The following is a 14,037-nucleotide window of genomic DNA, read 5'->3' on the forward strand; positions in this document are numbered from 1 at the left end:
TATAATTAAAAACAAAATAACAATAAAATATGCACTAAACCAGTTAAAAGTAATAAACACACAACATAATCAGCACAACACACAAATTAAAATCTCAATTTAGATAGCAAAGTTTTTTTTAAAAAAAGCTGAAGCTCCAAAGTTTGTAAATACAGCATTCTCCCAGTACTATGACTGCTGCTACCTGAAGGATACAGTTTGGAAGCCAGCAGTCCTGCCCCCTCCTCACAAATGTATGGAGCTCAAGGACTTGACTTTTGAAAATATAGACCTTGCTCCCTAATTTAACGCTGCAGCAGAAAGCATAGAAAAAAGGGGTGCAACACTATTAAGGGTGCAATTCTGTACAATCATCAAGTCCTATTTAACTCAATAGTGCTTACTTCTAAACAAGTACTGGATTGTACGGGGGGGGGAGCTAACAGTGAAATCCTATGCATGCATATTCAAAAGTAAGTCTTGTTATTTTTGCTGGAGCTTACTCCCAAGGCAAGTGTGCATGGGATTGCAGCCTTTCTTGATTAATCAAATGAGTTTTAGTGGTTTGATTGATTAAATCTTCATTATTTTTATTGATTAGCAATCTATCTGCTACTGTCTTTGTGCAAACTTATATTCCAAAAGGACACATATCCCTCCTGTTTCAGTGGGGAATCATGAGGGGGGAAAGGATGCGTTACTTATTTATTTTTAGATGATCCACCCGTATGTTACAGCAGGCATCATCTTGAAGAGGCATTTACCTTTCTTGCGCAGAAAGAAATGCTTGTAAGAACATAAAGAGAGCCCTGCAGGATCCCACCAAACATCTATCTAGTGTATCATTATGCTTCCACAGTGGCAAACTAGATGCTAAGATGGCATTTGGCACCTGTAGTTTTTATAGTACATGTATTAAAAATCTGCTGGTTATCAAATATTTTAATGGATTAATCTAACTGATTAACTGATGAAACACTGCAGCCCTAATTACAGAGTTGGCCCCTGCATCCATGTGCAGTGTTATCCGAAGGAGCACTTGGATTCATAGAAGTCATCCCACTTGGGGGGGGGAGCCCTCAACACACCCTTCTACACACCCTAGATCAGCCTTTCCCAACCTTTGGGTCCCCAGATGTTGCTGGACTACAGTTCCCATCATCCCTGACCATTGGCTATGCTGGCTGGGGCTGATGGGAGTTGTAGTCCAACAACATCTAGGGACGCAGTGGTTGGGAAAGGCTGCCCTAGACTGAGGATGCAGTTCTCCCTTCATTCTGAGACTTTGGGGATGACTCCCCTGCAGCTTCCCCAGATTACGGTTGGGCAATCAGCTGTGCATAGGGATGGGGGAGAAATGTTATTCAGATTGCATTTAAGGCAAACTTACGTAGTTCACACTTTCTGAAATAAACTGCAAACCAAATCACAGGCATCCTTCAAACTTCACACTTTTCCGAATTTTGCAATGCAGTTGTCCAGAATGAGTAAGATGTAGAAAAATGCATATCCTATAAATGTATAATGAGTGAAAACAGAACATGCAAAAATGCATTCTGTTAGGGGAAGTTACTTTGCAAAAATGTGTCTATTAAGCAAAATTGCAAATAAAATGTGTATATTAAGAGAAATTTGCAGTAAAATGCTGATGAATGTTCATCTCAAACCAGTGTGTAAATGTGGAGAAATGACTTTAAGATTGGTAAGATGAAGAACTGAGAGTAACCGATATTAACATATTCACCCATTCCTACCTATGGGCCCTTAAAGGATTGCATACAGCACTACCCTCTTCTGTATATCGATTCCCTTTTGTCATTTCCCTCTGGCCCTTTTTGGGTTGGATAAGGTGCTCTTAGAGGAGTTCTCCCTGTCCCCTTTTTGGATCTTTTTTTTTAAAAAATGTGGGACATCTTGTATTCCCAAGGGACATATGCACTTCCTCCTGTTTGGATCATTCAGTGGGGAAGCCCCTGTGAGCACTGCACTGAGGCAGTGGGTCTTGAGGCAGTGTGGTTGAGCCCACCCCTAGGGAAATGTCAGGTATCTGTGCTGTCATAGGAAATTATGTGTGCTTGTTCCCCAGGTGTTCTTTATGCAGATAATAGACTTCTGTTCCTCCTAGAGTTTCTTTGAAGGCTGGGATGCTTCAAAGAAGAAAGACAAGACCAAAGGGAGACAGGATCACATGCCAACCTGTAAGTGTCAGATACAAAAGCTTTTTTAAAAACAAAGAGGGGGAAAATCAATCTCTTTCTTTCATTTCAGATGTTTGAATGGCCTGAAACCCTCCAGTGCCTGGAAGGTATGCATTTGGCTTGCAGTTTGCCAGCAACTCAGTCTGTCAAATGCACAGAGGTTGGATTTTGCTCCAGTCTTAGTTCAGTTTGCAAAAGCAATCAGTTCATTAAAGCCCACAGATCTTTCCACCTTGGGGATTCCATTTAGTTTAACATGTGTCATCTTCTGCAAATAATTAAGTATGCTGCCAGAGTGCACAAGTTGGTAGCAGAGGTTTTGTGGGCTGGACGGTTACAGCAGGATAGAATTCTGCATGCCAGGATCAAAGAGTCAGGACTGCAATGCGATCTCACAATTCTGAAGGGAATGAATACAGATGCTCAACCAACATTTATTTATTGAGAGCAGTATGGTGTACCTGCTAGAGCAGCCCTTCCCAAACAGTGTGCCTCCAGATGTTGTTGGACCACAACTCCCATCAGCCTCAGCCAGCATTGCCAATGGTCAGGAAGATGGGAGTTGTGGTCCAACAACATCTGGAGGCATACTGGTTGGGAAAGGCTGTGCTAGAGTGTCAAACAAAGACCTGAGAGACCAGGGTTCAGGCCCCCGCTTAGCCATGAAGCTCACTGGGTGACCTTCAGCTAGTCACTCTCTCTCAGCCTAACCTACCTCTCAAAAGGTTGTTGGGCAGATAAAATGGAGGGAGGAGAACCATTATTGTTATGTGTTGTATATGGGGCTGCCCTTGAAGATGATCTGGAAGCTTCAATTAGTGTAAAATATGCTAGAGGGCATAGAGACGAGCAGGCAAGCAGGGAGGTGGCTGCATACATATATGTTCAGGCGAGCAGAGCAGGCCAGGCCAGACTTGTGTGTGTGTGTATGTAAGGGAGGGTCCAGGATTTTTCCTGCCCATTACAGCACTGGGGAATGAGGTTCTCTTTCAACCCCAGCATTGTAATGGAAACAGAAAACAAATCAATTCAAATGCTTTCTTGCTTTGCAAAGGAACCTCTTCTCACTGTAGTGTGGTGCCATTGTGCAAAGGTCTAGAATCAGAGTTGAAAGGGGCCTATAAGGCTACCAAGTCCAACCCCCTGCTCAATGCAGGAATCCAACTTCAAGCATACTGGAGAGGTAGCTGTCCAGCTACCTCTTGAAGGCCTCCAGTGTTGAAGAGCTCACCATCTCCCTAGGTCATTGATTCCATTGTTGTACCGCTCTAAGAGTCAGGAAGTTTTTCCTGAGGTTCAGCCGAAATCTGGCTTCCTGCAACTTGAGCCCATTTTTCCGTGTCCTGCACTCTGGGATCAGTGAGAAGAGATCCTGACTCTCCTCTATGTGGCAACCTTCCAAGTACTCAAAGAACGCTATCATATCTCCCCTCAGCCTTCTCTTCTCAAGGCTAAACGTGCCCAGTTCTTTCAGTCTCTCCTTATAGGCAGGGCCGGCGCCAGACATGCTGGGGTCCTTGGGCTCCAGCTTGCCCCTGGGCCCAGTGCACGCATACACACATGTGCGCACATGTGCACCTTCCTGTCTCTCACAGGGAGGGAGCTTCTTCCGCCTGCCCGTTTACTGGCTCTGTCTCTCCTTTGCAGCTGCATGGGCTGCTGCGCATGCATATCGCTGCCATCAATGAAGATGGTGGCAGAGGCTTCAGCCCCTTAGGGAAAACTCAGCCGCCATCTTGGTTAATGACAGTCCTGTGTGTTCAGTCTGCGGAGCCTCAAAAGACAAGAGAGATGGGTGGGTGGAGCCAGCAAACGGGCGGGTGGAAGTAGCTCCCTCCCTGCGATCCATGGCAGCTACTCTGCCGTGGATTGCAGAAAAGGGGCGCTACTCCTCCCCCACCCTATAGAGAGGCCCCTATGGCTCCAGGAGCCTTTGGCCAGGGCCCAACCTGGACGCCCTTTGGGACTGGACCTGCTTATAGGGCTTCGTTTCCAGTCCCCTGATCATCTTTGTTGCCCTCCTCTGAACCTGTTCCAGTTTGTCTGCATCCTTCTTAAAGTGTGGTGTCCAGAACTGGATGTAGTATTCAAGAACGAAGCCTAAACAGTGCTGAATAGAGGGAAACCAATACTTCACACCGTTTGGAAACTATACTTCTGTTAATGCAGCCTAAAATAGCATTTGCCTTTTTGCAGCCACATCACACTGTTGGCTCATGTTCAGCTTGTGATCAACAACAATCCCAAGATCCTTCTCGCATGTAGTATTGCTGAGCCAACTATCCCCCATCTTATAACTGTGCATTTGGTTTCTTTTTCCTAGGTGTAGAACTTTGCGCTTGTCCCTGTTAAATTTCATTCTGTTGTTTTCAGCCCAATGCTCCAGCCTATCAAGATCACTTTGAATTTTGTTTTTGTCTTCCAAGGTATTAGCTATCCTTTCCAATTTTGTATCATCTGCAAATTTGATAAGCATTCCCTGCACCTCCTCATCCAAGTCATTAAGGCCTCGTTCTTTCATCTTTTTTGAGCACTAAGATCTTCTTGCAATGGTGCCACACCAGAGGGAGAAGAGGTGCCCTCTGAAGGTAAATAGAGGCAGAGGTGTCCAGTTTTCATAGGGTTGATAGGCTACTCAAAACACAATGATGGGGGAATACTTCAGTAGACAAGAAATGGCCATATTGGAAATTGGAGAGCAGCACAAAAACATATTGGAGCTCCAAAACTAGGCCACAGTTACCCCCCTGTCCGCTGTAGCCTCTTGTCTTTCTCAGCAGTTGCCAATTAGCTACCAGGCTAAGTTCAAGGTGCTATTTTTTGATGCATACAACCCTATACAGTTTGGGACTAGGATACCTAGAAGATTGTCTCATCCCTTACATACCGAGTTGATCACTACGCTCTGTAGGTGAGGACCTCCTGCAGATACTATCTTATCACTTCCACACTATATAGGAATCAGGCCTTTAGTGCTGCAACACCTATCCTCTGGAACTCACTCCCTTTAAATATTAGATAGGGGCCATGTCTGTTGTCTTTTCGGTGCCTACTGAAGATCTTCCTCTTTCAACAAGCCTTTTAAGTAGAGATTTTTCCCAGTCTGCATCTGTATTGGAATTGTTTTAAATATGTTTTTATTGTTTTATCACTTGTTTGCTGCCCTGGGCTCCATGGGAGAAAGGGCAGAATATGCATTTTTTTCTTCTTATTATTATTTACTTACCTGGTGAGGACAAGGTGATCTTGCTAGTGCAGAGCAAAGAGTTGTGCAGAGGTTTCTGGTGTGAACTCTCCATAGAAGGGAAGTGTGGAAAGGAGGGATCATATACAGCAAATAATACGTATACAAGTAAGGAAGTCAAATCAATCCACATGGAGTGCTCTTATTCAGGATTTAAATCAGCTCCATGCTTTTTTCCAGGTTACTCCATTCCATTTCCCTTCCCTTTGGCCTTCTGTTCACCCCACCTGTCTTGAAAACAATTCAGCATTCTGTGCCATTATGGATGCTAGTCTTCATTGAGCTGGCTTATGTGTGTGTGTGTTTACCCATAAGCCTGCTGATATCTGCCATTGGGAAAGGGATGGGGGAGGAATTCAATTCAGTTCATATTTGAAGGCACATTTCATCCTTTGAAATTTGCCGTTCTCTGAATTTCGATATTTAATTCTCCAGCTATACTATAGCCAGCATGGATTTTTTTGCATTCCACAATGTTAAATTGAAAATACCTTCCATGCTATTCTGATGCTTCCCATAAGCTCATTTCAAAACAAAACCTTACAAAATGTATAGTCCTGAACTCAGAAACACTTAACAACCCTCTAAAATTTCATAGCGATACACAAAACAAAGAGAATTGAGAGTTCAATGTGTAAAAAGAGAGAAAACCAGTCCCCTTTTGGACCTTTTCTGTCAGAGTTCTCATAATCTGTTGAAATTAATTAAAAATTAGCCGTGCTCACAGAATACCTGTAATCGTATTACTGACCTTGCCCCATACACTAACCATCATCTTCTGCAGTTTAAAAGTTTAAAAAATGCCTGGCTGATTTTTAATTAATTTAAGAAATTTTGAATTGAACTGAATAATAATGTCAAGCATGCTCAGTAAGAACCAACTGTCAGTGTACTAAAAGCCAGACTCACAGCTGCTGGGTTTGCCTAATAAGGGGGCCACACCCACAGCAGGCTTTGATTTCATGTGAGACAGTCATGGCTTCCCCCAAAGAATCCTGGGAAGCATAGTTTGTGAAGGGTGCTGAGAGGAGACTCCTGTTCCCCTGAGAGAGCTCCAGTGGCCAGATTGGTTTAACAGTCAGTCGCTCTGTGAGGGGAACAGGGCATCTCCAGCAACTCTCAGCAGCCTTCACTAACTAGACTTCCCAGAATTCTTTGGGGGGAGCCATGATGGTCTAAAGTGAAATAAAGGTCTGATGTGGATGTGGCCAGGGACAGCTTTGGTTTAAATTTGGTTGGGAGTCTACATGTGCCTGTTGTAGAATAAAAAGGTGGGATACTGTTCACAGTGTTTTCCTTTTGGAAAGGGGCTTCCCCTCAGGTCTCCTGCTCCCCTGGTGCATTCACTATAGCTGCCCAATTTCCCTGCTTTTTAAAGTTTGATAGAATTATCTGTGGGCTATAGGTACATTCTTAAACCGCAAGGTTTTTTTGCCTATTAGTGAATAATTAATGAAAATAAAGTGCATATGTTAGTGAAAATAACATGCAAAAGTGCATTGGGTTGTATTCAACTTACTCAGAGTAGACCCATTGAAATGAATGAGTCCTGTCTATTAACTTCAGTGGGTCTACTCTGAGGAGGACTAGCAAACTGTTTTGCAAATATTTCTGTATAGTAGGCAAAATAGCATACAAAATGTGCAGAATATCTTAGGAGAAACAGAGTCGCCGTATATATTACACAATTTTTTCCTGTGCCTTAAAAAGACATTTGTAACACATTCTCCTAATATTGGTAACATGCTTGTAACATCTGCTAATGATTCATGAACATCATATAAACCATTTATGAATAGCTTTTTAATATAAACCGTGACTCAAAGAGCATTGCCGCAAGGACATCCTGATTTTGGAACCTGGCACTTTTTGCCATCACCAAAGGGGCCACCTGTCTCTTGCCTCTCCATAGAAGGAAGGAACAGATCAACAAGGTTCACCTGAGCCAGGTAAAGCCCACCATCTGCCTCCTCATGGAACACTCTTACCAGACTGAAAGCCAGACCCAGGCCCTGCAGGAGAAAGAAAGCATCACCCCAAGGGAAGGAGAGGCTGCTGCTGCTGTGCTGCTGCTGCTACTGTGGGACCACCATCTCCACCACCCTTCCCTGAGGGACTTCTGCCTGGCAGGACCAGGCCCCAGGTACCCAGCCAGCCAGGACTGATTCTTACCACCTGTCCCTCTTTGGAGGGATACATAAGCCGGCTGGCTGAGGTGGCCTGGGAGACCCAGGCCCTGCAGGAGAAAGAAAGCATCGCCCCAAGGGAAGGAGAGGCTGCTGTTGCTGCTGTTGCTGCTGTTGCTGCTGTTGCTGCTGTTGCTGCTGTTGCTGCTGTTGCTGCTGTTGCTGCTGTTGCTGCTGTTGCTGCTGTTGCTGCTGTTGCTGCTGTGCTGCTGTTGCTGCTGTTGCTGCTGTGCTGCTGCTTTCTTTTCTTTTTCTTTTTTGTTGGTGTGTTGATGCAATTTGAGATGAATGGGTGCCTGATTATATGAATGTATGTCTGAGTGAGTGTGTATGTTTATATGCTGTATATATGGCTGTATATATGGCTGTTTTTATACGTTTAATTGTTGTATATTTTAGTTGTATTATGTGCTTCGGAGAGAGTTTTATCCATCAGGCGGGGAGACTTGAGGGGGCCCCAATTACCGTAGTGACGGGCAAAGGAAGGTATGGCGCTGTGAGAAGGACGTGCCAGGTAAGGGGAACGCGGTCCAGACATGTTGTGGCTGTGCCTTGTTCCGGTCCTTCCCACACCCGCAAGGTCGTTGGTAGTCCTATCAGCCAACTCTCAGATCTCCAGTTGCTGTTATTAAATGCCAGATCGGTATATAATAAAACCACCCTCGTCCACGATTTGATTGTGGATGAGGCAGCCGATCTGGCATGTATAACCGAGACCTGGGTGGGTGAGCAGGGAGGAGTTGGTCTCTCTCAGCTCTGCCCACCGGGGTACTTGGTTCAGCATCATGGTAGATCTGAGGGTCGGGGAGGTGGGGTTGCTGTCGTCTATAAGAGTTCCATCTCACTCACCAAGCACCATGTTCATTCAGTTACTGGCCTGGAGTGTTTGCACCTTGTGTTGGGCCAGAGGGACAGGCTGGGAATCCTTTTGGTGTACCGCCCACCTTGCTGCCCAATGGCTTCCCTAACTGAGCTGGCGGAAGTTGTCTCGGATATATTGTTGAGGTCCCCCAGACTAATAGTACTGGGGGATTTCAACATTCATGCCGAGACCACTTTGTCTGGCGCAGCTCAGGACTTCATGGCTTCCATGACAGCCATGGGGCTGTCTCAATATGTTAGTGGTCCAACACATGTATCGGGGCACACTCTAGACCTTGTTTTTGCTACTGAGCATGGGGAAAGTGATCTGGATGTGGGGAGTTTTACAACACTCCCTTTGTCATGGACAGACCACTGCTTGCTGAAGTTTAGACTTTCAGTAACCTCTTCCCTCTGCAAGGGTGGGGGACTTATTAAAATGGTCCGCCCCCGGAGACTAATGGATCCTGAAGGTTTTCAAAGGGCTCTGGGGGATTTTCCGGCTGATAGGACTGGCGCTCCTGCTGAAGCCCTGGTTCGCTCTGTGGAATACGGAGATGACCCGGGCTGTAAACACGATCGCTCCTGCACGCCCTCTCCTGTGTAGAGCTCATACAGCTCCATGGTATACTCCGGAGCTGAGAGCGATGAAGCAAGATAGGAGGAGGCTTGAGCGGAAATGGAGACGAACTCCCGACGGATACAATTATGCGCTGGTTAGTGCTTCGACTAAGCTCTATGTAGGAGCAGTGAAGGCAGCTAAAAAACATCATTTTGCTGCCACTATTAAATCATCTCTTTGCCGCCCAGCGGAGCTCTTTCGAGTTGTCCGGGGGCTTCTCCATTCAAATCCTCCGGACAGGGTGGAATCATCGGAGGCCCGCTGTAATCAGTTTGCCGATCACTTCCAGAATAAGATCTCATGTATCCGCCAGGACCTAGATTCTCAAGTTATAGCAGTAGATCCTAGTGAGATGTCCGGAGCACAGTCTTGTCCTGTTTTGTTGGATGAGCTTCAGTTGGTTCAACTCGAGGATGTGGACAAGGTGCTTGGACAGGTACGTGCAACCACTTCGGTACTGGACCCTTGCCCCTCCTGGCTGATAAAAACTAGTAGGAATGGAACAGGTAGCTGGGCCAAGGAAGTGATAAATGCCTCTTTACGAGAGGGAGTGGTCCCGGGCTGTCTGAAAGAGGCAGTGGTGAGACCACTCCTGAAAAAGCCTTCCTTGGACCCAGACAATTTTAACAGCTACAGGCCAGTGGCGAATGTTCCATTCCTGGGCAAGGTCTTGGAACGGGTGGTTGCTGGCCAGCTCCAGGCGCTATTGGATGAAACCGATTATCTAGATCCATTTCAATCGGGTTTTAGGCCCGGTTTTGGCACTGAGACAGCCTTGGTCGCCCTGTACGATGACCTATGTCGGGAAAGAGACAGAGGGAGTGTAACTCTGTTGATTCTCCTTGATCTCTCAGCGGCTTTTGATACCATCGACCATGGTATCCTTCTGGAGAGGCTCGCGGAGTTGGGAGTTGGAGGTACTGCTTGGCAGTGGCTCCGCTCCTACTTGGCGGGTCGTCTCCAGAAGGTAGTGCTTGGGGAACATTGCTCGACACCGCGGGCTCTCCAATATGGGGTCCCGCAGGGGTCAGTTTTGTCCCCCCTGCTTTTTAATATCTACATGAAGCCGTTGGGAGAGGTCATCAGGAGTTTTGGAGTGCGTTGTCATCAGTATGCTGATGACACGCAGCTCTACTTCTCCTTTTCATCTTCTTCAGGTGAGGCTGTCGATTTGCTGAACCGTTGCCTGGCCTCGACAATGGACTGGATGAGAGTTAACAAACTGAAGCTCAATCCAGACAAGACTGAGATGCTGTTGGTGGACGGGTTCTCTGATCAGATGGTGGATATATACCCTGTCCTGGACGGGGTTACACTCCCCCTAAAGGACCGAGTTCGTAGTCTGGGAGTCTTTTTAGACTCTTCCCTCTCACTTGAGGCTCAAGTAGCCTCGGTGGTTAGGAATGCGTTTTACCAACTTCGGTTGGTAGCCCAGCTACGTCCCTATTTGAGTAAAGAGGACCTTACATCAGTGGTACATGCTCTGGTAACCTCATGTTTGGATTACTGTAATGCGCTTTACGTAGGGCTACCTTTGAAGACAGTTCGGAAGCTACAACTAGTGCAAAATGCGGCGGCCAGATTGCTGACAAGGACCAAGTGGTCCGAGCATATAACACCTGTTCTGGCCAGCTTGCACTGGTTGCCAATATGTTTCCGGGCTAGATTCAAAGTGTTGGTATTAACCTATAAAGCCTTATACGGTGCGGGACCACGATACCTTGCGGAACGCCTCTTCCGATATGAACCGGCCCGTGCACTACGTTCTGCTACGAAGGCCCTCCTCCGGGTTCCAACTCACAGGGAGGCCCGGAGGGTGATGACAAGATCTAGGGCCTTCTCAGTGGTGGCCCCCGAACTATGGAACAGTCTCCCTGAGGAAGTACGCCTGGCGCCGACTCTGCTCTCCTTCCGGCGCCAGGTCAAAACCTTCCTATTCTCTGAAGCATTTTAAGTTATACTGATTTAATTTTAAAAATGTTTACTGTGTTGGATTGTTGCTTGTATTTTAGTATTGTTTTGTTATTTATTGTATTTTTATGTTGTTTTATGTTCACTGCCCAGAGAGCTATTGCTAGTCGGGCGGTATATAAATTTAATAAATAAATAAATAAATAAACATATTGGTAAGGGGAATAATTGCAGAACAGGTACCCTAGTATGCTTTTGAAAATTGTGTTAAAATATAAATACATTTAAATTTCATTTTTTCCCATTATTGGCCAGAACACTGAAGGACAGGAGCAACTTTGCTTCTTAGGAATCATTTGAGTAGTTTACTGCCTGAATGCTTTTCCTTCTGCCTGCACAATCAAAAGAGATCCGCCTATTTTACTGATGAAAATTCAAGGAGGGGGCAAGAATATATCAAGGGCACCCATAGCCCTGTTCCCCCATGGCTATAATCCTTTCAATTATATTGCTAAGGTTGCTGTGATGTGCTTTATGGTGTGACCAGAGCCAGCACCAGCACTTGGCATCCTTGGGCTGCTGCCAAGGCTCACCGCTGATACGTCCCTTAGGACTCCCTTTTTTAAATGTCGTTCTTGGTTCTCTGAGCAGCACTAGATTTCTGGATCTAGTCACAATTCAAATTTCCCACAATGCCCCTCATGTAGAGTTGTTTAGAGTGCACTGACATAGGCCATTGTTCTTTACTGCCATCGCCATCATCCGGGCTCAGTAATAGAGGAGGGGTTACACCAAAGGGCACTTGCCTGTGGAGTTGTCCTGATAGTAATAGCATTCCCCTACACGCTAAGCAACATTTCAACACTTGTGAACTATCCAAGAAGTCTAACACATGGCTGAATGAGGTCTGTGTCTGTGTCTGTGGGAAAGTGTAGAGTTTGGTGTTTAGGAGACTTTTGGAAAAAGTTGGATGAGTAACTGGGAACATCCCCATAAGAACTGAGAGGATGGCTGCATCCTCGCTGACTATTTTTATCACTTCTAATTATAGCTGTCCACTCCCTCTGTTTTGCAAATTGAAATTGCACGTGAACATGATGACAAAAATGAGTGCAAATTGTTCAAAACAGCTTAGTAGGAGCCAAACGCTGATACCGCCCCCTCCCCAACCAGATGTCACCAGAAGATGGCTGAGAAGAGACTATAGAAGAAGGTTTGAGAAGTGAGCTGCCCATTGTCTTAACACTGCACTGGGGCAGCTTCAACTTTCTGCTGTGGATTGAGCAAAACTGTCTGTCTCATTCTAATGCTGCCCTTTTCTCAACTCTGCTACGTGATACCAGCTGGTGTGCTGCAGCAGCTGCCTCTTTGGGTGGTGGCATATGTTCTCCATTATTTACTTATTAGATTTATATCCCGCCCTTCTTCCCAGTAGGAGCCCAGGGCGGCAACATCTAATCCATCGTATCTCAATTAACTATGACCTAGCAGTAGGGATCCTCCATGGCACAGAGTGGTAAGCGGCGGTAACGCAGCCGAAGCTCTGCTCATGGCTGGAGTTCGATTCCAACTGAAGGAGGAAGTCAAATCTCCGGTAAAAGGGGTCGAGCTCCACTCAGCCTTCCATCCATCCGTGGTCGGTAAAATGAGTACCCGGCATATGCTGGGGGGTAAAGAAAGGCAGGGGAAGGAACTGGCAATCCCACCCCATATATACGGTCTGCCTAGTAAACGTCGCAAGATGTCACCCTAAGAGTCGGAAACGACTCGCACTATAAGTGCGGGGACACCTTTACCTTTAGCAGTAGGGATGAGGGAGAAAATCAGTTCAATTCACATTTAAATGCAAACCTACCTAATGTGCACTTTCTGAAACCATACAAGAACCAAAACACAGCTATTCTTCAAAACGCTCAATTCTACGAATTTTGCAATGCAGCTCTCCAGCAAAGTAAAGTGCACAAAAATACAGCTACTGGGGTAAAGTGTGCATAAATAAATGCATATATTAGTGAAAAATAATGCCCTAAAATGCATTATATAAGGGGAAATTGTTTTGCAAAAACAAGGCAAAATTGTATACTAGCAGTGTATATTAGGAGATACATGCACTAAAATGCTGAAGGATTTTCTTGAGGACTTTTCTTTAAAAAAAATCACAAACTGAACTTAAAATTCTGGAGGAAGGGTGGGATATAAATTTAATAAATCATCATCTTCATCATCATCATGAGAAACTGACAGAACCTAGATTCATCCATCCCTAACTAGCTGTGAAGTATGTAGATGTTGCAGAGTGAATTAATGCAGATGGAAGGGAATTATTCATGCTCAGTGTAGCCGGCTGGTGGTGTGAGTACTGAGGATGCCCCTGATCAAAGAAATCTTAATGAATTGATTAATTCAATCTGTATAAATATTGATATGAACATAAAACATCAATTTGGAAGGGGAATATGCATTCTTTGTTTTGGATGATGTACTCATGTGTCTCAGTTGATACACCCCCTCTGTTTCCAGTGTTCAGGCTGTGAGTGTCACTGTTTATGTAGCCAGCATGGCACCTCCAACATCTAAGAGGGAGACATCAACAGAATGGGGAGAAGTCCAAGGTTTACTGAAGTAAAAAAAAAACCTAGTGAAGGAAAAACACACACCCTCCCCTCAAGAATAGGGATTTCGAAAACAACCCATTTGGCATTTATAAAAATGTATTAGGCGTTCATTCAAAAACAACCCACTGAGTACTGACAGATTCAGTGTGTATGGAATACTTACTGATTGTTGGGGGGAAAATGAAAAATGGGGGAGTGAAGGAGGGGGCAATGGATCAGAGTGGCTGGAATCCTGAACAGGAGCACCCTACATCGCAACATCCAGTAATGCTTGACAGGGTGGTGTGGGCAGCAATTTGGCATTGCTCACCTGGCTTCCCAACACCAAGTTTCTTTTCCAGTTACCGAGAGAGGGAGGTGGTGGAGAGCTTGCCATGGGGTGGGTGCAGTGGGGAAGCCAATCCAGTACATCTGCACTGCA

At 45.5% G+C, this 14,037-nt stretch overlaps 1 protein-coding gene across 6 annotated transcripts in view; it reads left to right on the forward strand.

The window, feature by feature from the left end:
• PTPRU (protein tyrosine phosphatase receptor type U) overlaps window positions 1-14,037 on the forward strand; it is a 580,511-nt gene that overhangs the window by 465,442 nt on the left and 101,032 nt on the right. For all 6 annotated transcript variants that reach the window (XR_009759096.1, XM_061596132.1, XM_061596131.1 and 3 more), the window contains one exon: window positions 2,105-2,177. Coding sequence is in view for 5 of the 6 variants with exons in the window: in XM_061596132.1 (XP_061452116.1) it covers window positions 2,105-2,177 (73 nt within the window). In the remaining variant the exon portion in view is untranslated. The remainder of the gene's footprint in view (window positions 1-2,104; window positions 2,178-14,037) is intronic.

Source organism: Rhineura floridana, chromosome 15 (genome assembly GCF_030035675.1).
Source record: "Rhineura floridana isolate rRhiFlo1 chromosome 15, rRhiFlo1.hap2, whole genome shotgun sequence".
NCBI classification, from domain to species: Eukaryota; Metazoa; Chordata; class Lepidosauria; order Squamata; family Rhineuridae; genus Rhineura; species Rhineura floridana.